Source organism: Paramormyrops kingsleyae, chromosome 19 (genome assembly GCF_048594095.1).
Source record: "Paramormyrops kingsleyae isolate MSU_618 chromosome 19, PKINGS_0.4, whole genome shotgun sequence".
Lineage (NCBI taxonomy): Eukaryota > Metazoa > Chordata > Actinopteri > Osteoglossiformes > Mormyridae > Paramormyrops > Paramormyrops kingsleyae.
In genome coordinates this window covers 16,451,344-16,477,145 of record NC_132815.1, presented here as the reverse complement: position 1 = coordinate 16,477,145, position 25,802 = coordinate 16,451,344, and the positions used below count along the sequence as shown (strand labels likewise).

General features: G+C 43.4%; 1 protein-coding gene across 5 annotated transcripts in view; it reads left to right on the top strand.

Moving 5' to 3' along the window:
* LOC111837852 (1-phosphatidylinositol 4,5-bisphosphate phosphodiesterase beta-1-like) overlaps positions 1–25,802 on the top strand; it is a 118,799-nt gene that overhangs the window by 63,148 nt on the left and 29,849 nt on the right. For all 5 annotated transcript variants that reach the window (XM_023800265.2, XM_072702801.1, XM_072702802.1 and 2 more), the window contains 13 exons: positions 1,261–1,314; positions 1,879–1,954; positions 2,800–2,900; positions 4,590–4,756; positions 7,121–7,267; positions 8,039–8,196; positions 9,207–9,289; positions 9,650–9,734; positions 10,839–11,019; positions 24,102–24,172; positions 24,598–24,694; positions 24,774–24,858; positions 25,153–25,277. In XM_023800265.2, the coding sequence (XP_023656033.1) occupies positions 1,261–1,314; positions 1,879–1,954; positions 2,800–2,900; positions 4,590–4,756; positions 7,121–7,267; positions 8,039–8,196; positions 9,207–9,289; positions 9,650–9,734; positions 10,839–11,019; positions 24,102–24,172; positions 24,598–24,694; positions 24,774–24,858; positions 25,153–25,277 (1,430 nt within the window). The remainder of the gene's footprint in view (positions 1–1,260; positions 1,315–1,878; positions 1,955–2,799; positions 2,901–4,589; positions 4,757–7,120; positions 7,268–8,038; positions 8,197–9,206; positions 9,290–9,649; positions 9,735–10,838; positions 11,020–24,101; positions 24,173–24,597; positions 24,695–24,773; positions 24,859–25,152; positions 25,278–25,802) is intronic.

The following is a 25,802-nucleotide window of genomic DNA, read 5'->3' as shown; positions in this document are numbered from 1 at the left end:
TTTAGGCCCTTAATTTCCTCTTTCCTCAAATCGTTTGCACCGTATCAGGTCCTCAAGTTCCCCTCAAACAAAACTGTACCCCTCAGGTTCTGGGTTTCATTGTCTTCCTACAACAGCAGTAACCTGAGCAGGGACTCATATGGGTCACTTTATTTAGACCGGAGTACACAATCATAGGGCCCTTGAATTGACTGCAATGTCCTCGTATTAAAGCATCACATTTTTCCTCTGGTTTCGTCAGAATGTTCTGTCGTGAATGAGCTGCGCAGATCCGCAGCCGCTCCCCACTAGTGTCCCGGACCAGCCCACCTGCTGTAGTCACATGACACTGGCCTCTGAATATTTTCTTTAATGTGTCTGAGCTCCTGCCCAAAAGACCCTGTACAGGGGGCATATCCCCGTGGGACGGAGCACACAAGCCTGCCCCCTCTGAGCTTTTTATGCCACCCATGTGCTACTAGCAGACCAAAGCATTCACTGCAGCTGCTTTTTAAATTCAGATCAGTTCTTCCGGCCTTGCTAAAGCACCTCATCCCTCGTTCAGAGTGGCCCTTCTCCCAGTCACATGGACATTCCCATTCCTGCATGAATATACACAAAGCAATGACAGGTCGCTTCTCTCCATGATGAATGACAGCCTTCTGGTGTTGAACGTAACAGAGGAATGGACGTAAGCAAAACATTTAAAAATAAAAACGCTTGTTCCCTGTCCTTCACTGGGTTAGCTGCAATCTGGGTCTAAGGTGGCCCCTTAAACGAATAAACTGCACCTTATAATACAACATTTACAAACACTACATAACGTAACATAACTGCATTGGGCTGCACAGTAACCTTTCTGAGTAGGAAATGAACTGAACTGTCTGTCAGTAAATTAAATTAAAGCAGCAAAGCAGTCTTTGTTCTGCTGATCTGCCGTACTTAAACATTAGCGCTGAGACTCTGCTCTAAGGAGCTGTCCAGTGGGGGCACTCTCCTGTACGTTATGAATTATTTCATTTAGTAGCTAACTGCAATCTCGCATAGCGGTGGTTATTTTTAGTCTGCCTGCCATATCTGTTGAAACATTGCGGCCAGATATAAAATGAAAGGAAAAGGAAATGGGACCTGATATCCGGAAACGCACCCCACCCAGACACCCGTGCACACAGACTTAATGTTAGGGCTGTGAACTCTGAATGCTTGCCTGATAAATGAAAGTTTCCTGTTTAACAGAAGAGTTTGAAGCATCCTGCGCCCATCATCTGCTGTTTCTAACAGGTACATGAGGCTGAAACTGCAGCTGAACCCCGAGGGCCGCATTCCTGTCAAGAAGTAAGTCGTGAGTCACTTACTGAGATTGACCTCCAAAGTGCTGCCTGGTGGACCAGTGGCCACCAGCTCAATTCCCTCCCCTGCTCTCGGACAGCACAGGAGAGGGGGGGGGGCGAACTGTCCCAGCTTAGTGTCAGTTACCTGACTGGCTTTTATCGATGTCCAGGCTCCTCTCAAAATGAAGAAACGCAAATATGTAGCATGGGAGCATAAAACCTGTACTTTATATGAGGGTAGTTTGAAAGGTAAAAAGCATTACTTATGTGTATATATACAGTATGTAGGCCTATATATATATATATGTATATGTATGTGTGTGTATATATATATATATATATATGTGTGTGTGTATATATATATATATATATATATATATATATATATATATATATATATATGTATATATGTATGTATATATATATGTATATATGTATGTATATATATATGTATATATGTATGTATATATATATATATATATATATATATATATATATATATATATATATATATATATATATATACTGTATATAGTGATGGCTTTTCCCCTTTGCCCTCTCCCCGCAGTATCTTCCGGATGTTTTCTGCTGACAGAAAGCGTGTGGAGACGGCCCTGGAGAACTGCAATCTTCCTTCAGGCAGGGTGAGGATTAGTCCGGTGTCACTGGGTTCTGTCTGCCGGCTTCCGTGTGCACTGCCTGAGGTTTGCCAGGCCGTGCCGCAGCGCTGGAGGGCAGGTCCGTTTGGCTGACTCCGCGGTTCTGATACTCGCATCGATTGGGGTTGTATATGTGCTCACTCTGAAGGGCGCAGCTAGTGGCCGTACCCTGGACATCGCTCCGCGTCCCAGTGTGTTTACAATCATATCAAATCACAGCTGTGTTTGCTACCATGTACTTTCATTTAAGTGAGTCTGAATTATTTATCTTCACAAGAAAGGACAAAAACATCTGTGTGATTTCTTTTCAAACATACTCTTGAATATTATGGTTTTCGACCCCAAATCTGTCGATTGGTTTTTTTTGAGAGGCTGTATGTTTATCCATGCAGTGGTTGTTTTGCCGAGACAAAGACTGAAAAATCAAACACAAAATAAGATCAGCACCATTTTAAATTAAGGAAGAAACAAACAAAAACAGTTCAAACTTTGAAAAATGCTAGACTTAAGACACAAACTCAGGAAGCCCATGGTGTCTAATGCTGTACACAAGCAGAGCTCCTCATTAGCCAATCAGTTGCACCCTGCTAGTCATACTCATGCCATACGATGTCCACTCAGGGCCAGCTGGGCTTCATTAACTGCGGCTTGTGTTGGCTAGAGTGGTTCATCGATTTCCATGGCAATGCAGAAATCACTCACAGTGAGATCCCTGCCACTCTTCTGCCTGCACCATCTTACACTGAAGTGGAGCATTAAAGGCTATTTTGTGGTTTTGTTTTTGCATAGTGGTTTTCTCCCGTGACTTTGGTCTGCTCTGTCTTCTCCAGAATGATTCAATTCCCCAGGATGATTTCACACCAGATATCTTTCGAGTTTTCATAAGCAACATCTGCCCAAGACCAGAGATCGACACCATCTTCTCAGAATAGTAAGATCAGTGATTTCATTTTTGAGAGGTTTAATCATTAATTCATTTATTTAAATGGGTAATTTATTGGTTAAAATTATTTCTGTTGGTTTATTCTGGTTCACAGTGGGTGTAGTAATATTACTATCAGCATAACATTGAAATTGGTTAACAATGTGCAGGGATGATAAATACGGAGAAAAAATGGATCTGTTAAATTATTGAGTCAATTAATGTGTGAATACTCCGGCGACCACTCAGCATAATTTCTGTCTCGATAAGCCATTCCTCCTTATTTATTATTTAAGAAGCATGTTTGTATTATTAGTTACCGGAGATTTGATACTTCCTTGGCTCTTTCGTATCCCTTGTTCAGGAGCAAAGTCAAGTTAACTGTTAGTTAAGTAAATTTTTTGCTTGGAACAGCTCTGAGGCTCTCAGTAAATTAATGCAGCGATGTCAGCTACAGCCGCAGTGGGGACTGATGATAATAATGATGATAATCCATAAAGGAGTTGCCTGTATCACGAAGCAGGACTTCTTGCTTTGCCAGATAACTTGTTAGATTTAAGGTAGTCTGGGCTAAATGAATGTGAATTCAGATAAATGAATAGTGAATAAAGATAAAGGCCATTTAAACTGGGGTACCTTAAATCTGACAAGTTATCTGGCTAAGCAAGAAATCCAGCATATGACTAGGGAATGATGCAAAGGTGAATGTTAGCTAATACCGGCTTTGTAATTAATTAGAAGGTTTGTTTTATGCTCAGTTATGTTCATATGTGGGGTGGTGTGTGGCTCTACAGGTGTGCCTGTGATCAGAAGGTCATCGGTTCAAATCCCAAGGTCGTAAGAATGAATTTACTGTTGGATCCTTGAACATGACCTTTAAACCCAATTGCTCCAGGGACTGTCTGATTCTGCATTCTGATCCAATAAAATATGTATAATTCACTGATATTTCTAGCTTGTAACAAGGTGGCTTGGCTGTACTGGGTAGTATGCTGTGGAGAGTCTGTTTACAGGGGTGATCTGGGCTCAGAGGTCGATGACAGAAGATGCGAGCAGAAAGCAGAGTCCAGGGATGTCTGTCATTTATAATAACATTATAAAAAATAATATTCCATCTAAACAGATGAATGATAGTTTTGTTCATTAATTCCTAATTGTAGGATGCCCAGGTTAAGTCTCTCCTGCCAGTTCACCAAGTAATTCCCTTTTAAAACCACAGCAGATATAGCCCACCTGAAACCTTCCAGCACAGTTGGGTATTCCCCTACAATTTTCATTCATATCACCAGCAAACCCCCTTAACACTTCTGTAATGGGCTTACCCAATTTCCATCAAAACCACAATTGACTATTTATTTATTAATCAGGCGTTTGTTGCATAACCATTAACTCAAATATCAATAAATTTAAATTGAAAGTAACTACAAATAAATCAAACCATTGTTATAAATAAACAGGGCAACTTCATAATATACACCCAACATATAACAATTTCACTGTATTTTATATACAATTTGGATGGGGAATGCTGTAACCTCAGGTATGACATCACACTATTGTGTTCCATCTATAGTCAGTAAACCTATAACCCTAACCATGATGGTGATCATAAGTTGTCTATTGAAGCAGCTAAGCATTAGTTATGTACTGTACTGTATACGCACGACGGGCATGTTAACAGTTGTCTCCCGTCCACAGTGGCGCTAAGAGTCGGCCCTATCTGATGGTAGATCAGCTGACCGACTTCATAAACAGCAAGCAGCGGGATCCACGGCTTAACGAGATCCTGTACCCGCCGCTGAAGGCCGAGCAGGTACAGCTGCTCATTGAGAAGTACGAGCCCAACGTGAGCATGGCCAGCAAAGGTCAGTGTGCCGCCACCTGCCCCCGTCTGCTGGAATGTGTGACACCTGCGAGGGTGTTTCCTCCCCCAGAGAAGTCACAGGATGTGACTGACATGCATTATTGTCATACATCTGCTTTTTTTCCTTTAAGGTTTACATTTTCAAATAAAAAATACATACAGTACAGCTTTGTATGTACATGGGTACACCAGCATACCTTTCTACTAAAGTGAGAAATTTTATTTTGCTACACTGATGATAACTTTGTTGTTCATTAAATTCTGTGTACGATAGTTGTGTTTTTTTTAATTAGACCTGAATTGTAATCATAAAGGATTGAATACTGTACATTTTTCTCTATACATCTTTTTTCAGTCTGTTATTTTCAGAGCTCTTTGCATGCTCATGTATACTCTGACCAGTTCGATTTAATGTTAACTGCCTCTCAGGGATTAAAATGAATGAATACAGAGCAGTTCTGAGTGTTTTGTGGGCTCTTTCCAAGGTCTCAGTAAGTGGTCTTTTCCTGCTTTCTGTTTATATTAAAAGAAGGCAAAGTACCCATTGTCTTTTTCATTATTTATTGTTTTGTTGATTGACTGAGAATGGAAACTTCAGCAAAATGGAAAACAGTGCCCATGGTTTTACCACTGGTTAATGCATTAGAAGCCTGTTCCATTTAATGTAGACATTCTGTAAATTTATAGTCCTGTGTGTTGGTAGTTTTGCTTGAACCTTTTGCCAGTTTGAATCCCTATGGTGTGTAAGGGCACTGGCAGCATGTAGCTCATGTAGTTAGGAATGTGTGTCCAGAATGTCATGGATTTGAATCCCATAGCTGGATGCTCTCTGATATGAAGCTGTGTTCACTTGTACATCACTTTGGACAAATATTTTTGTTAAGTAAAGGGAAGGATCAACTACCATGTACTGTGTTTCCTGTTTAAAGAGAAGGTTAAAAACCTGTTTTCTGAATATTTATTGAATTTTCAGAAGTGTAACATGGTGGTTCAGTCGGCAAACTGGCTTGGTTTTGTACACCTTTCACTCAGGCTCTGGATTCCGAAGGCGCGTCGGCCAGTCAGGTGTCTGTAGGTGCTTCTGAGTTTTTCGCGTTACTCTGCCCACGCCCTCAACATGTGCTGCTGGCAGCGTCAGTCGTGGCATTTCCAATGACTACAGTTCACATTTTGAAGATGCAAACTGAAAAACCGTTAATGTAAACATTAAAAAAATAACATCACATATCGCAAAAAAAATTACATTTGAGCCGGGTTCTTTAGTGAGCCGAAAAAAAGTGTTTCGTGAAACTACGATGGAAACAGAATTTGCGAAGTAGTAGGTAGTAGGTGCGCAGGACATGATAATTAGTTCTTCTGGAGCTACTAAATCACGGAAAGCCCACTTGACATTAAAATACGAGACATGGATCTTAATCTCACTGGATAATAAATGGCAGTTATTATTCAAATGACATGCATTAACACACCATATCCACAATTTTACTTTGTCGACAAAACTTTAATGGAAACACAGCTAGTGGTTTGTTTCTGTGAACAATTTGGGTTCCCAGCATGCCTTGCTTTGCCAAGCAGCGCCCATGTTGAGGGTGCGAGTAGCCGCTCTGCAAATATAAGGTGACCCTTCGCGGACATTTAACATTTCCATTGGCCAGGTCTTTATAGGTCAAAAGTCTGGTTATCACAAAATGCTGGTGTTAATTAGGTCAGAAATACTTTCAAGGACAAGGCCGCATTAATTAGTAAGAATTATGGGGGGGTGGGGGGGTTGGTGAAGACATTTTCCCAGCTTTTCAGGGTGCATTAATCCAGGGAGCACACATTAATGTGCAGGCTTCCCTGTAAGCAGGCTGACTTTTTACGAGAACCAGACGGATAAAATCAAGATCTCTCACAGTCCAGGTGGATCTCTTCAGCATGTTGTGGGGAGAATCTTCTAGTTTTATTGTGCGGAAAAATTTTGGGCTCCAACAGTTATCCATCTGTGTAACTGCTAAGAAGTCAATCTGGTTAGGGTTGGGTGGGGGGGGAGTTCAGAGCACAGTGCTGGGGTACACCCAGGATGGGATGCCAGTCCATCACAGGGCACAGTGCTGGGGTACACCCAGGATGGGATGCCAGTCCATCACAGGGCACAGTGCTGGGGTACACCCTGGATGGGATGCCAGTCCATCACAGGGCACAGTGCTGGGGTACACCCTGGATGGGATGCCAGTCCATCACAGGGCACAGTGCTGGGGTACACCCAGGATGGGATGCCAGTCCATCACAGGGCACATACACACATATGATTATTGCTGGCTGGGTTTCACTGCCACTGTAAGGGAACTCGCTTAGCACATTTCCATTTCCCACCCCTCTGCAGGACAAATATCAGTGGAGGGCTTTGCCAGGTACCTGAGTGGGGAGGAGAACAGCGTGATCCCACCCGACAAGCTGGACAAGAGCGAAGACATGACACATCCCCTCTCCCACTATTTCATCAACTCCTCCCACAACACCTACCTGTCAGGTGAGCCTCATTCTCTCAAGTTTGTTATGCCATGACTTGCAATTGTATCATACTATTTAATTTCCAATTACTGTTACTTTGCACCTTCTGATCCTTCTGGATGGCTAGAAAGGGCTACATTGCCTCTTGTTCCCATGAATACTCATGAGCAAGATAGATGGAATGGGTCTTCAAACAGAATTTCTGTTTTGGTTATGACAGAATGTGCCATTTAGATTCAGTTATGCAGAGAATGGATCTTTTCACGTTATGTACACACATGGTGTTAATTTTAATTACAGTATTTTAGCTGATAAGGGCTTGAAAATGTCAATTTCACAGAAGGAAGAGTGAATTATAAAGAACTTACTAATGTTCTACTGCATGGGAGGAAACAGGATAAAACTGGCCTGGGTATCTTGGCTGGTTGCCGTGTCTTCTCCAGAAACCATTACTGGAATATTCCAGAATTTCCAACATACTAATAGGCGAGCTTACATACTTGTGTGTAGTGTCTTAAGAAAACACCCCTGGCCTTCCTGGAAGTCAGAGTAGCTGGCAGTTGTAGTGATATTTGTTGAAGAATGACCAGATGTTACGGAGGGCCCTGTGTCTCACATGGAGCTGGGAACCGCTATAGGGGAAGCAGGACTGACCATCTGAAGGGGCTATTTTTGGGACTGACGGACGCGCGTCTCTGTTTCCACAATACGACGTGAGGAATGCTCTTAAGCTTCGGGAACGTTTGAAGGTCACGCCGAAGGTAATGTGAGTTCGGCGGTGTGTCTGCAGCGGGCCAGCTGGCCGGCAGCTCCTCGGTGGAGATGTACAGGCAGGTGTTACTGACGGGATGCCGCTGCGTGGAGCTGGACTGCTGGAAGGGCCGCACGCCTGAGGAGGAGCCCATCATCACGCACGGCTTCACCATGACCACCGAGATCTCCTTCAAGGTGAGGAGGGGGGTCACTCACTCCGTATTTTAAGATGTCTAGCTATTATAACCAGCTCACCTGGTCGCTGTCATGCAGTGTGGAAGATTATTCTTCGGATGGGGATTCCCAGCTCAGCTTCTCTAGGACAGGAGCTCAGCCTCAGAGAGACAAATGGACAGACAGACAGTTTATTGGTTCAAAAGTAAGATTCTGGTTTACAGTAGCACCGCACACACATTTCGACATTACCAAGAAAAAAATAGACATTAATATACAGTAATAATAAATAATAAACAACAATAAACAGCATCAGGGCAAAGAATGTTTATGAAAGTATTGCACAGAATTCCGTGGTAAGTAAATAGAATTAAAAAGTGGCATGCAGTGCACTATTCAGCAAAGGAATGTATTTGCGGATCTGTGATACTGTAGCCCGTACTTCACCGCAGACAGTCTACCTGCGAGTGCCTCCTGTGCTAAGAGTGTTACGGATTAATCCGGATCAGGGGGCAGCTTGGGAAGGAGCTGCCATGGCTTTTGTTTACTGTCAGCGATTATGGAAATGTACACGGAGGTATGATGCCCAAATTAATGCCTGATGTGCGCCCATTACAGACCCGGGGGTGGGGGGGGGGGAGCGTGTCGGCCAGCGATAAGCGTGCTGGGTTACAGAGGAGCCGGGACCGATGTTTTTACCATAATGAGGCAATGAAGGAAATTATAGTGAAAATATAAAAGAAGAGTAATCAGCGGCAGTAAACGCCTGCTGCCAGGTTCAGGTGTCAGCTTCTTTACTTTGTACACGCCCAGGGCTTCTGTGTCACTTTATCAATCCAAATGGTTTCATTTGCTTCTGTGCTCTGTGCCTCCTTTGGTTTTTCACACATTTTTTTTCTTTCTGCCATATGTGCTATATTGCATGTTAAATGTCATTTTCTTCGTCTTGTTTTTAGGGAAAGCTTTGACTTTGTGTGGATGTCAGAAATCACTGATTTTCTGTCCCCCCCTGCCCCCGCACACATACACAGGAAGTCATAGAGGCGATCGCAGAGTGTGCATTCAAGACGTCCCCCTTCCCCGTCATCCTGTCCTTCGAGAACCATGTGGACTCGTGAGTGGACATTGATCCTGGATGTTTCACAGCATACCGTGGGCTTTGGGATATCCCTGTCCATTTTCCCTTTTCCTGGTTCTGTTTCCAAGTTTACACCCATGTTGAAATAGAACTTGACTGGCTTATGGATTTCTCACAGAGCTGTTTAAAAGGGCCGTTAATGCAGTGGTTATAGAGTAACTGTGCCAGTTATTTAATAACTGCATGCTCTGCATGTATTTGCTTACAATGCGTCAACTGGCTGGAAAACAAACATCACTCATTGTATCAGAGCAGTATCTCATCACGTACTCAGGCTGTTAGGGGGTGTCTGGTTGTACTAACCTTTTCAATTGTCTGTCTGTTCTTTCATGACAGGCCAAAACAACAGGCCAAAATGGCTGAATATTGCAGATCGATATTTGGCGATGCTTTGCTAACAGAATCACTTGAGAAATACCCAGTAAGTAAATAATATGTGTCTTAAAGTGAAATTAAATGAACATGACAGTGAACCAAGTCTGTATGCATTCTCATAGTGCCGACATATACGCAAATGTAAACTGCCTTTTACATGCACGAACGAATAGTCCTCAGGGCGCAGTGACAGTTTCAAATGACCCAGTAAACTCAGGTGACGCTGTGTCCTGGCACTTAAGCTGCATGGGCCATTGTCATTGGCACGGAGAGCTGAGAGCATCGGTGCCCGTGTTAACCTATCTGTTAAAAAGGGCTACCTTTTTGGTAAATGAAATGTAAATTTGTCATGGCCTAATCTGAGTGGTCAGTCTTGGCAAGCCTGTATCTGCTTGTCTGGTTTCCATGGCTACAAATCAAAAGCACATATTGTCTCTCGACAAAAGATGTCGTCCAAGACCCCATTGCGTAACAGCCGGGGTTTTCGGTAGTTTGCTTCACCGTCCTTCATCAAATTATGCGGTCAGCCTGAAGTTTGCAGAAGCGGCTGAGCCCGCTGTCAGTAATGGAGCATTACCTGCCCTCATTCGATCTAGGGGGCAGTAGTTAATTAAGAGTGGAGGACTGAGGAGGACTTGAGGTGAGGTGCAGACTAGATGTTGACCTGTATTGTGTGGATATATGATGTGTCTTCTGTTCCTTTGGATCATAATGTGGTATTCCTTACATGTCTGACACAGGCATATGCTGGCAGAAGGTCAGCGTATATATTTGGTCACTTTCTGGAGATCAGTATCTCCAGAGCTCAAACCATTTGTCCCGGTCAGGTCGTGTTTTTATTTTCAATTATGTAGTTAAATTAGAAGCCTGGAATATAGGCCACTTGCTATCCAAAAATGGCGTGTTATGAATAGCAAATTGTATTTCAGATAATGACAGATTTTAAGTGAACCTTACAAAGAGTCATGTGGCCCGAGGGTTTGTTCATTTTAACCCAAAAAATATCCTAGAAAGTTATGCATAGAGAATGCATCCCTTTAGCGAAGGTGACAGTGGGGACCTGCACTCCTGCTGACCGACAGCAGATGATGTCTTTGAAGTTATGAGTCCATCACTAACCTCTACCCCCCCCCCCACCCCCCTTACCCAGCTGGAGGCCGGAGCCCCACTGCCCAGCCCACAGGAGCTCATAGGGAAGATACTCATCAAGAACAAGAAGAAGTCCCCCAAGTCATCAGAGGACAGTGTGAAGAAGAAGCTAGCAGAGCAGGCTTTGAGTGCCCTCAATGATTCCTCCTCCGTGTCCTTCGAAACCCCAGCCCCCCCTGCAGGTACGGCGGTATGGACACTATGATGTCATAACAGGCAAGACGCCAGCTATGATGTCCTGATGTTCTGCAGGCGGAGTCCCAGAATGTTTATAAACATTAAAATCCGGTAAAATAGTTTCCCAGCCATGCCCCTAAGTGCAGCAGTCCAGTTAAAGTCACACACGCGCATATATATGCTAGGTTGACATACCACATAAAATACTGCAGTGTACTATGCATCCTTTCCCTAATGACCTTTTGATAATTATGTGAACTTCTACTGTTCCTTTTTTAATTTAGGTTTGTTCAATTGAACTGCTGAGTATTTTCAAAGTGTAGAGAGCTAAATGGTAGCAGGCGTAATCGATACTTGTAGCACAAGCCTATAAACTGAATCATGAAGATATAAATCCACAATGTACAGCAGTCCAATCCGCGCCATTGGTTCTTTACTTCATAGCGCCTCCTGGTGGCACGTTTACTCCATGCATATAGACTGTGTTTCCTCCAAAAACATATGTGGCAAATGTGCATAGCTAATGTAGAACCTGTACTGAATATCTGCTTTGACGTTTTGTGCAGTTTTGTATGCTGTTTTGCTTGGCATACTGGGCATATAGGCTGGCAAAATTCCCCCACCGGTGGACAACCCCATATTGGTTGGGGGGAGTCCAGCCTTAATCACAGTACACATGTGCAATTTAGAATCACCAGTTAACCTTACTGCATGTGTCTGGATTGATGAAAAAGAAAATCCGTGGAATTATGACCACACAAAAATGCTATAAAATTATATTTTAAAACATTTATTTCACTAGCCAGTTAAATGAATAACGGCATCATGGACTTCCAGTTAAATTATTTAGACTCCTGTGAACATAATATAAGTAATGATTTTCACCCACTTATCCACTCTGGGATTGCAATGAGTCAGATGTCTGTCGCAGATAGTACAGGGGACACCCAGGATGGGATGCCAGTCCATCGCAGGGCAAACCGCCACACATATGAAATTGGGCGAAACATGCCAGCTCACTCAACACATGTCTTTGGACTGTGGGGGAAACCCTGCAGAGATACAGGGAGAACAAGCAATCTCCACGCACACAGAGATGGTAAACACAGAAACTCCACACACAGAGAGGTGAGGGAACATGCAGAAACTCCACCCGCACCGAGACGGGGAACACGCAACCTCCACACGCAGAGAGGTGAGGGAACATGCAAAAACTCCACCCACACAGAGAGGGGGAACACACAACCTCCACACGCAGAGAGGTGGGAGAACATGCAAAAACTCCACCCGCACAGAGAGGGGGAACACGCAACCTCCACACGCAGAGAGGTGAGGGAACATGCAAAAACTCCACCCGCACAGAGAGGGGGAACACGCAACCTCCACACGCAGAGAGGTGGGGGAACATGCAAAAACTCCACCCGCACAGAGAGGGGGAACACGCAACCTCCACACGCAGAGAGGTGGGGGAACATGCAAAAACTCCACACATACAGAGATGGGGAACACGCAACCTCCACACGCAGAGAGGTGGGGGAACATGCAAAAACTCCACCCGCACAGAGAGGGGGAACACGCAACCTCCACACGCAGAGAGGTGAGGGAACATGCAAAAACTCCACACGTACAGAGATGGGGGGAATTGAACCCAGAGCCCCTGCAGTGGGAGGGCCCAGTGCTAACAGCAGAGACACAGCTCCACTTCTACTTAAGAAGGTTACTTCTTTGAATTTTTTTTTTGAGATTCTGAAGATTCACATTGTTGTTTTCAGTTATCATTCATATTGAACCATTTATTTTTCAAACCACTTAAGCTTAAGATCACTTTTATTTGTATTGATGAAACAGTGTCACTATGATGTTAAACTCCATGCTTCATGTATTGTATGTTCACCATCTGGTGTCTGTTTCCATTACACGCGTATGACAGGTCAGTCTCCAGAAGTCCAACACCAGTGAAGTCAGGGTGTTGCATGTGTAGACTTGCTGTTCTTTAAGCTGTATTGTATTACTACTTGCAGAGGTGGCCTTTGCATTTTTTTAATCATGTAGTGCACATACATTTTTTAAGAATCTGCCTAAATGTGAAGTCGTTTTGCCAACCCAGGGATTTGATCCAACAGCCATCTAATTCCAGGCAGAGCGCCCGAACCGTCGGAGCCACTCAGCCCCATTAAACAAACAGTGCGGCTCTGATGCTGTCATGTTAAAGACGTGCTTTCCTCATTTCTCCCACTCTGACACACTAAATGCTGTAACACAACGGGGGGTGGGGTGAGGCGGGGGGCCGTGTGATTCATTCACGCCGTGAGTTTGACTCGGTGCCTGTGTGACACACTGAGGGTTTATTCTGTGTAAGGTCATTAATGATCAGTGTCACTGCCCAGATTCCTGTTCTCTGGCTTGTGACCACTGAGTGACTGCATGGATGGGACCACAGAGGTGATACTGTGATCTCCCTGCCCTGCAGTGTCTGCAGTTCAGCATTTACCCTGTGACGTCTTAACAGGCGGCACGAATACTTTGTACTTTTAATTCATTTTTAAGCAAAACTGCTTCTCCTTGTCTGCTTGATTAACGGCTTTAATAAAGTGATTATAGCTGGCAAAAGCACGCAGCTCGCACTGAACGCGACCTTTTTTTGAAGCATCCTGCTGGGTTTTCCAGCAGCCAACCAGAAGAATGGCTTAGATCAGCACGCAATACAAGGGTATTAAAAAATCATCAAGTCTGAGTGACAATACAAGACTGTGGGTGTGTGTGTGCTTGAGTCCATGTCTGGATGCTTCTTTATGTGTGTCAATGTCTGCAAACTGGCACAATTGAGAAGTCATGACAATTATTGATGACTGGGATAATTAAAATGGATGCAGGTGCTGTTAAGCTGGAGGTTTCATTTTGCGAATGCGAGTGGCCCCCGTCTCCCTGCCCTTGACACCCCCACAGACACCTATCAGCAAACTGCAGCCCATCCCCCACCTTCATATTCTCTTAGCGGCTGGATTGAATCCACCCCTTGTAATTTTTGTGCCAATATGGCACTCATCTGTGATGCTTTGAACTGGAGCTATTAGTGAGTGGTTGGTGGGGGGGGGAGTTATTGATCTCAAAGCCCAGGCTTCAATAACCTGGAGACTGCAGGTGCCGCCCAGCAGGCTTTCCAGGGGGGGTGGGGGGGCAATGACATCAGCATTGCTGTTTAGCTGCATAGCGTAATGTTTGTCCAGCGAGGCAAAGGCTGGCATAGAAGCAGCACCCCTGCGATACTGTCCTAGCTCTTGATACCTATCGTGTCCCAGTCTGCCGTGTTTTATTTGCCGCCTTTGCTGGGACGCTGTGTGGCTCATGGCCCGGCATCTTGACGGCCATCAAGTGTGAGAGAGAGGCGCCTCATCACCATCAGCCGTCCGATGGCCTTCACTGACGTATGCGTGTGACACATCCAGCCTCCCGTGACTTTCAGGCCGCTGTGACACCGCTTCATGTGTTTGGACACCAGAAGTTGTCATGCTGTACCAAACCGACGATGGAGGCCATCAGGGGGACCCACCGGTCCAAGGAATGTGTGGAGAAACTTAATTTCATGTGAGACTGAATGGGTTTTTATATGAACCCCCTCCCCCAGCATCTTCTGGTCCGTATCACCAGGAAGACAGCCAGCTTTTGGACAGTATGATTAATCGAGCCTAGGCAAGAACAAGACACGCATTAAACTATATCTCATGGGGTGTGAGAGAGGTTTCGCTCTTAACCAAGACAGGGGGCGGTGTGTAACTCGGCAGATTAATCCTCTGTGCCTGTGATCCGATGGTCACCTGTTCAAATGCCACATGCTCTAAACCAGTGTTTCCCAATCAACAACAACAACAACAACAAATTTATTTTTGTATAGCGCATTATCACAACATTACATTGTCCCAAAGCGCTTTACAGCATCCCCACCCAAAGCCCCCAGTGAGTAAGCCATAGGCGACAGTGGCAAGGAAAAACTCCCTAGAAGGAAGAAACCTTGGGAGGGACCAGTCTCAAAGGGGGAGCCCATCCTCCAGGGGCCGGCAGGGAGAGTCAAATACAGTTTAGTCTGAAACACAAACGGGGAGCAGGGGGGAGATGACAAGCCGGTGCCAACACTTCCTCCAATCGCCAGGCAGCCAGAAGGCAGGGAGCGGGTCATACAAGGAAGATGACACTGGCAGAACGGCGAGCTGGATGCACGGTCGTCATTGGCAGTGGCGACGTCACATGTTGCAGGGTGTGCTGGACATCTTGTTAGATTGAAAGCTCCAGGTAGCACCACCCAGGAGAAGGTGGTGGAAATAAATGCAATTAGTCAAAGTAAGGGAGACTATAGGCAGTGCTGAAAGTTAGATGAGTGCAATATGAAGTGCAATGCTCCGGCAGATATGGCTATGGCAGCATAAGTAGGAGGGAGAGGCAGGTGGGAATGCAGGCATGGGGAGTCCCTGAAATGTCAGCACTCCAATCCCACAAGCAATTGTGAAGCTAGAGTGACAGCACTGTCAATTCAGTTTATCCAAAGCCAATGGCACCGATCCCCACCCAGCTCTACACCTCACACTATAGGTTTAACTGGGAGTGAGAAGCTAGCTAGAGCTAGAACTAGTGTCCCTATAAGCTAAACTAAATAGGTGTGTTTTTAGTCTAGACTTGAATATTGAAAGTGAGCCTGAAACCCGCACATCCGGTGGAAGTCCGTTCCACAGCTGAGGAGCTCTATAGGAGAAAGCTCTGCAGCCTGCCGTAGATCTTTCTACCCTAGGTACTAACAGATATCCCGCACCTTGAGATCGAAGCAAGCGTGGGGGATTGTATGTGGTCAGCAGATTATTAAGGTAGTCTGGTGCAAGGCCATTCAGTGCTTTATAGGTTAACAGCAGTATTTTATAGTCAATCCGAGACTTAACTGGTAACCAATGAAGGGAGGATAAGACTGGTGTGATGTGATCAAATTTTTTAGTGTTTGTGAGAACTCTGGCTGCCGCATTTTGTGCCAGCTGAAGTTTATTTAAGGAACCAGACGGGCAACCAGAAAGGAGGGCATTACAGTAGTCTAGTCTGGTAGTTACGAAGGCATGTATTAATTTTTCTGCATCACGAAGTGAGAGCATCTTACTTGGGGACCCATAGTCAGTCCGTGTTTTTGCTCCTTCCCAGCCGCTGGTGAACAAAAGTGTGGACTGTCTGGCAGGGAGCTCGGAGGGAGCAAAAACGTGGACTGTCTGACAGGGAGCTCGGAGGGAGCAAAAACGTGGACTGTCTGGCAGAGAGCTCGGAGGGAGCAAAAACGTGGACTGTCTGGCAGGGAGCTGGGAGGGAGCAAAAATGTGGACTGTCTGGCAGGGAGCTCGGAGGGAGCAAAAATGTGGGCCAGACTGGGAAACACAGGTTTAAATGGCTAACCTAGCACTCAAATCCCAAGCTTCACTCTCATCTCCACATTGTGTATCTTAAAAGAGACACATGAGTAGAAAGCACATTCCAATGTATCTGTACTTACACTTGTACAAACGTCATTTCAAGAATCATGATTCTGTAAAACATTCTGAATATTCCGACTAACAAGCTCTTATGGCTTGTCATTCATAAAGTGTAGCTTCACTCTGGAGTTGCCCCTCATTTATCTGCCTGGAGATCACCACACGGCCAGGATCTGTACACCACCAGCTCTCTCTGCTGTGTTCTTAGAACATAAGAAGTTTACAAATGAGAGGAGGCCATTTGGCGTGTCAGGCTCGCTTGGGGAGAATTCAATTAGTAGCTTAAAGTTGTTAAAATCTCACCCAGCTCTCATTTAAAGGAACCCAAGGTTTTTGCTTGCACTATATTGACAGGAAGACTCTTCTAACAGGAAGTACTTTCTCAAATCCAGTTTAAAATGTTCTCCAGCTCATTTCTATCTATGGCCACAAGTTCTTGTATTTTGAACTAATATTGAAGTAACTGTTTGGTTGAACAGCATGCAGACCTGTTAGAATCTTATCTACCTGGATCATATCCCCCTTGTCTCCTTTGCTCGAGGCTGAACAGATTTAGTTCTCCTAATCTATCCTCAAAAGACATTCCTTTAAGACCAGGAATTATTCTTGTAGCCCTGTGTTGACCCCTTTCTAAGGCAGTAATGTCCTTTTTAAGGTAAGGTGACCAAACCTGCACACAATATTCTAGGTGAGTTTTACCAAGGAATTATATAATCTTAGCATCACCTCCCTTGACTTAAACTCCATACAACTAGAGATGTAGCCCAACATCCTATTCGCCTTTTTAATTGTTTCCCCACACTGGTGAGAGTGGGACATGGAAGCATCAACATACACATCAAGGTCTTTCTCATAATCAGCTACCTTCATTTCAGTGGAACCCATAAAATATCTACATTTTATATTTCTGCTCTCTCCATGGATTGTTACATTTGTCTACATTAAATTTCATCTGCCATGTATCAACCCAGTTACTAATTAAATCAGGATCCCGCTGTAGCCTCTGCCGCTAGTTCAGTATCTGCCACACCACCCACCTTGGTGTCATCTGCAAATTTAGCTAACTCACTGTATATATTAGTGTTAATAATGTTTATGTAAATTAGGAATAATTGTGGTCCTAAAACTCAACCCTGCGGTACCCCACTATGAGCGCAGGCCCACTAAGACATTGTGCCTCTAATAACCACCTGCTGCTTCCTGTCTGTTAACCAGTTTTCAATCCAAGCTGCTACAGTTCCTAAAATCCCCACTTATTTGATCTTAAGCAGGAGCCATTTGTTGGGGACAACATCAAAGGCCTTCTGGAAATCTAAGTAGATCACATCGTAGGCCTTTATATGATCAGTTTTCCTTGTAGCTTCCTCAAATAACTCAATCAGATTTGTTAAACCGGATCTACCTCTCCTAAATCCATGTTGGCTATCCCCCAAAATGCTACTTGAATCTAGGTAATCTACCAATTTCTCTTGGATTATAGATTCCATTCATTTTGTAGTTATGCAAGTTAAATTAATTGGCCTATTGACTAAGGACTTCTATCCCCTTTTTTGAATATGGGTGTTAAATTAGCATGCCTCCAATCAGAAGGTACCACACCAACAGATAAGGATTTCTGAAATAGCAAAGTTAAAGTTCGGAAAACAATATCCCTAATCTATTTTAAGATTATAGGTAAGATGCCAACAGGGGCCTGTGATTTATTTATTTTAAGCTTAGCTAGGCTTTGTAGCACATCAGCCTCAGTTATACATATATTGGTCAAAGACAAAGCTGGGTTAGGAATGAGTCGATATGTTACTCGTGTCCTCCACAGTGAATACTCGTGCAAAACGATCATTAAACTCATTAACTATATCAATTTCATTTTCAGTTATAAGACCCTTACTATTCTGTAGATTAGAGACTTAAGCTTTTAGAGCTCTTTCGGAGTTAAAATATTGGAAGAATCTTTTAATGTTACACTTAGCCATTAATGTAACCTTCCTTTCGACATTCCTTTTAGCAAGTCTCATATTATTTACCTCAACCTGTAGACTTAGATACTCCTGTTTTATCTCAACATCATTAGTTATTTTCCATTTGTGGTACAGAGGCTTTTTCCATCCTGACATTATTCTTGGTTTCCTAGATTTAGTTTTGCTGGAAACAGGCATGAAGTCCCCTTGCACTTGCAATAATGTGCTTTTAAAAAATTCCAATGCTTCTTCAACAGTTTTGTTATTTAACTTCCAGTTAACAGTGTCTAGTTTCAGTCTCATACCATTAAAATTAGCCTTCCTAACATTGTATATTTTTGTTTTGGATTTTACTCTTCAGTCACTAAAATAACCTCCAATTTCACCATGGTATGATCACTAATGCCAAGTGGATCTAAAACCTCAAGCTTTCCGATCCTACCCTGGTTATTAGAGAACACAAGACCGAGAATGGCTTCTCCTCTAGTTGGAGAATTAACAAACGGAGTAAAAAATCCTGCACCAATTCCACCATCTCAGGTTCATGTACAGTACAGCCAAAAAATATGTCCCACTGTATCCCTAGTAAATTAAAATCATTTATAACTACCACATAATTTTTATTACTCATAATCCTGATATCCTTGTATAATGTTAAGCTTTCCTATTATTAGGTACTCTTTAACAAACAACTTGGTCATTTACATTTTTGGCAACTAGTAGCCTCTGTAGCTATTTTTAGCAGTGAGCTCCCTTGCCTGCTAGTTGTCTTTTACATAGACTGCAGCACCTCCTCCCTTCTTGCCTATCTGGTCCCTGTGGAACAGTGTGTAACCTTCCTATTATATTCTTCTCCATCGTCACTCAACCATGTTTCTGTTATTCCTATAATATTGTAAGAGTCTGATGAAATTAAAGCCTCTAAATCATACATTTTGTTTCTAATGCTCCTAGCGTTTAAGAACAGACAGCAAAGGGCAGGCCTTTTACAGGGCCCATCATTGATTTGGGCTTTCCATCTTCCCCCTGCTATATTCTTAACTAACCTCCATGCCCCCCAGTCCCTAGTTTAAACACTCCTTGACTACACATACGCCTCTCCAACACACTGGTTCCCCTCCAGCTCAGATGCAACCCATCTGGCTCGAACAGATTCCATCTGTTCCAGAAGGTCCTCCCGTGTCCCATAACCCTGAACCCCTCTTTCCTACACCACCCCTTTACCCACGCATTTAATCTCCTTATTTCATCTAACTGCGCATGGCACAGGAAGTATCCCAGAGAATACCACCGTGGATGTTCTGCTTCTAAGATTTTCTACAAATTTTTCCTGTGAAGCAGTCCACCTACCCTTGCCTATGTCGTTGGTGCCAACATGCGCCCTGACCACTGGATCCACCCCAGCCTGTCCACACGTTTCGGAAGGTCCCCTACCTGGGCACCCGGCACGCAAGACACTTTACAGGACTTTTTTCCGCATGCACACAAGCATCCAGAAGGACAAACATCTTGCAAACACAACACTGAGCTGGCCCCATACTGTAATTCACTCAGTATGACCTTGATCCTCACTGCCAGCCCAATATATTTATATAAAGTTTAGTTGATTTAATTAACTAAACAAAACAGTAAGTAAAATTAGTGGATAAACCTGCAGCCTAAACACATACGTTGAAACAAAACTTTAACTTAATTATTTCATCCGATTGGGTCAAAGAAAAAAAAAAAACAATTGTTGGTGTTTATTGAGAAGTCACGTGGACAGAAAATGCCACTCGCACAGCACCTGCAGCTGCACCTCACAGTCGGTAACACTCGTGCTGTTTATTAACAAGGACAGACAAGGACTTGCGCAGACCGAAAACAAAAACAGCCACCCACGCAAACGAGACTCACAAACACACAAATATAATCCCATACAATCTCAAACAACCGCTGTAACACTCACACAACGCGCGTGTACACCACTTTATCTCAGTACATCAACCCCAGCAGGTTCTGCCCTCTGACATCAGTCCAAAAGGTGCTTTTGTGATATTTCTCGGACCCATAAGGGGAAACCACAATTTAGCTCAGTGTAATACCACATTTCTTACTTTTGAACTATCTGTTCTGTAACCCAAACTATGGTTACCCAACTGTAGCTAGGGTTAGGCTTATAAAGGCTATGACTTTTTCAGACCACAAAAGGTGTTTTATGATAGTTCTGTCCTCCTGTATAACAGGAAACCACAGTTTAACTCGATTTAATAGCATATTTCATACCTTCCAACAACCTGTTGTGTTCTTCTCTGTGACCAGCAACCTTTTGTCAGTGGAGCAGACCACTCCCCCCAGACCCCCATCACTCTGGCACTCAAGCAAATACTCTCTGGTAGCAATGAGATAAAAACCACATTACCTTTCATTGCCCCCGCAGGCCCACCAATGGCAGCTTCATAATGACGATTGATTTTCCAGTAAAGCTGTCACTATAGATCTGCTATATCTATTACATGCATCCTTGTGGGGGTATGTCTTGATATTGTCCCTCATGTAAATTTATCACTTGATCTCTAAGGCCTTTAATTCTGTTTTCTCCTTTTGCTAGGTGTCCAGTACTGTCTAGGCCCCCTCTCTTAAAATACATTTCAGTTCCCAAAAGTAACCTTTCCAGTACTCCTAAACAGCAGGCGGCTTTTCTGCTGTTTTCCACCCCACACTCCCCGCCAGCCGTCCCGAAAATGTCCCCTGGCTCTGTCTCAGGACATTGTTTTAGCTCATTCTCTTCAAATATTTTAGCAATGAAAAGTGAAAGCACACTAATCAGCAAATCTGAATTGTATGAACTCAAGTCCTGTAAACTTATATTGGATAAACATGAGGCCTCAGTCCACCCCCATGTGAAGCACCTGCTGGTCCCCCCTCCCCCGACAGTGAAACATTCATCATTTTAATAGACTCCCCCCCCCCCCCCCACCACAACACATACTCCTACTGAGGATCAGAGGGGCAAAGTGTTTCTGTATACAGAATATCCATCATCTGATAAACGGAGAAGTTCTGGTTGGTCCTGTACCTCATTTCCAGTTTTCCTTTTCTCCTTAAATTTTGAAGGATTGCCGAGATGTGTGTCCGCGGTGCTCTGGCGTGAGCTGGTACATTTCTTACCGGCAGACGCGTTTGCTGCCATTGGCTTGCTATGTCAGTTCCGGAACTTTTGCCATGAGATGGTTTTATTGTACATGGTTTCAGGCTTTAGCTTCCAGCGCTTTTCTGTTTTTCCAGAGATCTCCCTTCCTTCCTGTTCAGCTCAGTGGTCCCTGAAATCTGCAGTCTTCCTTTCTGTGAGATAGGCTTCCCCGCTTCTTCACGTCTGCATCTTTTGGATGACAAATGACCATTCGCTTCAGCTCCAGCTGTTATTCTGCCAGGACTGTCTTATCGCCTCCCACCACGTGAAGATGCAACAAATTTACCCAAAGGAAAAAATAAATTATGGTTCTCAGAATACGATATAGATGAGCTAGATTTTTCTAGAGGTTCTCATCAAAATTAATCTTGAATGTTGCTCAAGATAACATTTGTAAATAACATCTCCGTCCTTCGTAGGCTGAACTCTCATATAGCCACCTAAAGTACCTCGGGATTATGAAGATAATATTCTTATCAGGGCTGGGAGATAACATATCGATATTATATTGCTCATGTGCAATAATCACCAGGGCTTCTGATGACAGACAAAACATTTGGCTGCACACCAGCTTTTCGGTACTATACGGACATTTATTTACGCCCATAATTTGTTAAGCAGATTAGTACATCTTTTACATGAGGAGATCTTGTGGATAAACAAGGTAAAAGTACGTCGGTGATATGGCAGGACTTCTTGCAGTTTAAAGACTGACACATTTATTACACATAAGGGTATCCCGAATTTAAACTGATTAGTAACTTTTGGCCATCATAAAATGCCTCTTTATTTTTTTAGCCATACTACTAATCTGTTTAACAAATTAACGTAAATAAACATCCGTATAGCACCGAAAAGCTGGCATCCGGCCAAATGTTTCGCCTGTCATCTGAAGCCCTGATGATTATTGCGCATGGGCGATATATTGATATGTTACCGCCCAGCCCTAATTCTTATGGTCTCAGCTCTTACTGATGTATTTGAATTTCTCCTCCAAAGGTCTGAGGCTATATTCAGACCTGAGTACGAATGAGAGATAGTTAAACAGTGACCATGGGCAGTTAATGGTTTCGTGAGTGTTACCTGGTTTGCTTGGCTTTGCTGTTCCAGCTCCTTGAGGAGTTTAACACTTGCTATGCTTTGTTAATATCTTTTTTTATGTCAGTATTTATGTACTGGACAAGTGCTGTTTCTTAAATGCTCTTTGTTAATTTGTGTTACGGGTGGCAAGTTCTCCTGTCTGGTTTGACTGTTTGAAATGTGGGATATCTGTGATATTTTCAAGGATGTGTCTGAGACCGTTGAAAGCATTGTTCCTTGAAGCATGTTGTCAGAAAATTACTGGATGTTTCTTCGAGCTTCTATCATCGGTTTTTCTTTCCAGGGTAGTTTTTCACTAATAGTACTTAATGCAATCTGTTTGGCTAATCCAGTATCAGTACAGATCTGCAAAGCAGTAGCTTCTTTAATGAATATTGTGAGTGCTAGTGCAATGTGTGGTAAAGTATATTACGGCCAGATAAAGGAACCGTCCTCCCTTCCCCAGAGTTCCTCACTCGCCCTGTTACTGTCTTGTGATGGATTTCCAGTGCTTTTCCGGTCTCATAAATGTAACCATCTCCGGAAAATCACGCTTTCTCTTTTTTTCCAGTTTGAAAAGCATTGTGTGTTTTCCGGGAAACTTGGAGCTGCTTGTTAATGGAAGGTGTGTCCTCTTTTTCCAGAGGTTTTGGCAGCTATTAGGTTTCAGAGGAATTTTCTGCGCTGTCAGTTTACACTGTATCTGAGCGTGTCCTCCTCCAGTTCCTCATGACAGATCTTTGCCCCTGATAGTGCTCTAACAAAGGGTGTGCGACTTTACAATCGAAGCAGCCAGCATCTCTCTCCCGAGTGACTTCCGTTCCTTTTCATGTTAGTAATGTTAATAATAGAGAAGGAAGCCTGCAATTAAACCTGTGAAGATGTTCAATTCGCTTGGGTGTTTTATAGTGTTTGATTTTTCCTGAAGCAGTTTGAACGTGGATATGTAATTCAGGAATCTCAGAATCAGCTGTGATCTATTCAGAGAAGGACAAAAAATGTTTTTTTTTTTTTGGATTTTTCTTCTCTCCATATGTTAGTAGTTCTGCGTTACAGAGGCATAAACAGCACTCCAGATGGTCCATCAAGAGTCTGAAGTGGTTTAAAGTAGATCTGCAAAAAGGCATTTTTTTTGTGTTGCTTGTCAGATGCCTTGCATCACTTCCAGTAAGACAGACAGTAGCCTGCATGTAATACATCGTGGAAGTGCAGGTCGTATGTATGATTTATTTTTTTTGTTTTGGACATCAGGGATCGTAACTGGACAGCATCTAGTTCCCTATGCTGTGATTCGCTAGGTTGTTTGAGCCTCCTTGAAGATACAGACCACTTTGTTAAGTGGAGAAACGTCACTGACATCTCTGCCACTCTTATTCCAGGAGAAGTTGAAGCTGAAAGTGAAGATGATGAAGATGATGATGACGACTGTAAGAAGTCATCTATGGATGAGGTAGCAAGCCTTTCCCTGTATCTCCCAGTGTAAATAAGAGGGACATATCAAAATGTTTGCTTTAAAGCAGGCTTAAGGAAGAAAGGAATATTCAAATACTTTACATGCTGATTTGATCATGTTCATTAATTTCTAAGTTTGATATGTGCAATGTTCCTGATGTAACCTTTTGCTAAGGAGCAGTTGATTTTCTTTCTTTTTTTATATTTTTGAAATGGTATTCATTATTTTTTTCCCCCAGTGTAGCAGTTCGAGAAGCCACACTTATTACTAAGCCAAGTTTGCCCCCTGGTGTACAATATTAGAATTACATCTATGTATTCACAGGTTCTTGTTTTTTGCTTTTGATTAAAAACTTTTTGTATTTAAATATTGATTGCAAATGTAATCAATTGTCTGTGTCTGTCTTTGTGCTAATGGTCCAGGGAACAGCAGGAAGTGAAGCTTTTGCCACTGAGGAAATGTCCAATCTAGTCAACTATGTCCAGCCTGTCAAGTTCTACTCGTTTGAAGCTTCAAAAAGTAATCCCTCTCTCGAAGAATCATATAACTCTTTCAGAAAACATGTTTGATACTTTATCTATTTATTTTTCTCTTTCAGAAAGCAATAGGAGTTATCAGATGTCTTCTTTTGTGGAAACTAAGGCTCTAGAACAGCTTACAAAGTCACCCGTTGAGTTTGTAGAGTATCCTTTTACTGTCCTCCAGTACACTTCCAGAGTGAAAGCAAACCTTGAATTACTGATGACCTGTAAAGCAGCAGATACGGATGAATGGATGGATTGATTTATGGATGGCTGGGTGAATGGTTGGATGGATAGATTGGCTCACCACTTGAGGAAATGATCAGTACCTAGATCCAATGTAAGACTTGTTGACATGGCATGTAACGTTCCAGTTAGCATGGCGGAACGCTTTTTCCCTGGATCTGCTGGTCATTCTAAGTTGCTTGGAGGACCTCCTTGACGAACCATCACTAGGTATAACAAGCTTCAGCTCAGCCGAATCTATCCCAAGGGCACCAGGGTGGACTCCTCAAACTACATGCCCCAGGTGTTCTGGAACGCGGGCTGTCAACTGGTGGCGCTGAACTTCCAGACGATAGGTGAGCCTGATTGGTCGCTGTGTCTGCATTTTGTCTCCACAACTGTTATTCTGACCCATGCAGACTGACACAGGGACTGTAGCTAAGTACAGACCGGCAGTATATCAGTGTGCCTTCACTGATCAACCAGAGTTAATGCCCAGGGATGGGTGTGTTGTTTCTAGGGCCTCACTCAAAACGTCACTTGGTGGCCCCTGCCCCCCTCTGATGTTTCAACTACTAAATAAATAGTTAGTGAGTAGAGTCAGAAGATTGTAGATGGCTAGCTGATTAGCAAAATGTGCTGCTTTAGCATCTCTTAAATGAGCTTTATTTCTAATTGAGTACTGTATAGTGAGTGTACCTTAGGATAATAGAATAATGCCCCATTTGAGTGGTGATAAACAGCTCTGTTGGCTGAGTCTGTAAGTTGTTCAGGAGATGACTTCCCAACCCGCAACATATAACTGGGTTCTGGTGTTAGACCAGTGATCCCAGGTGTCACCTTTCACCTCATGGAGTGTGATGTGAATATGGGGATGGCGG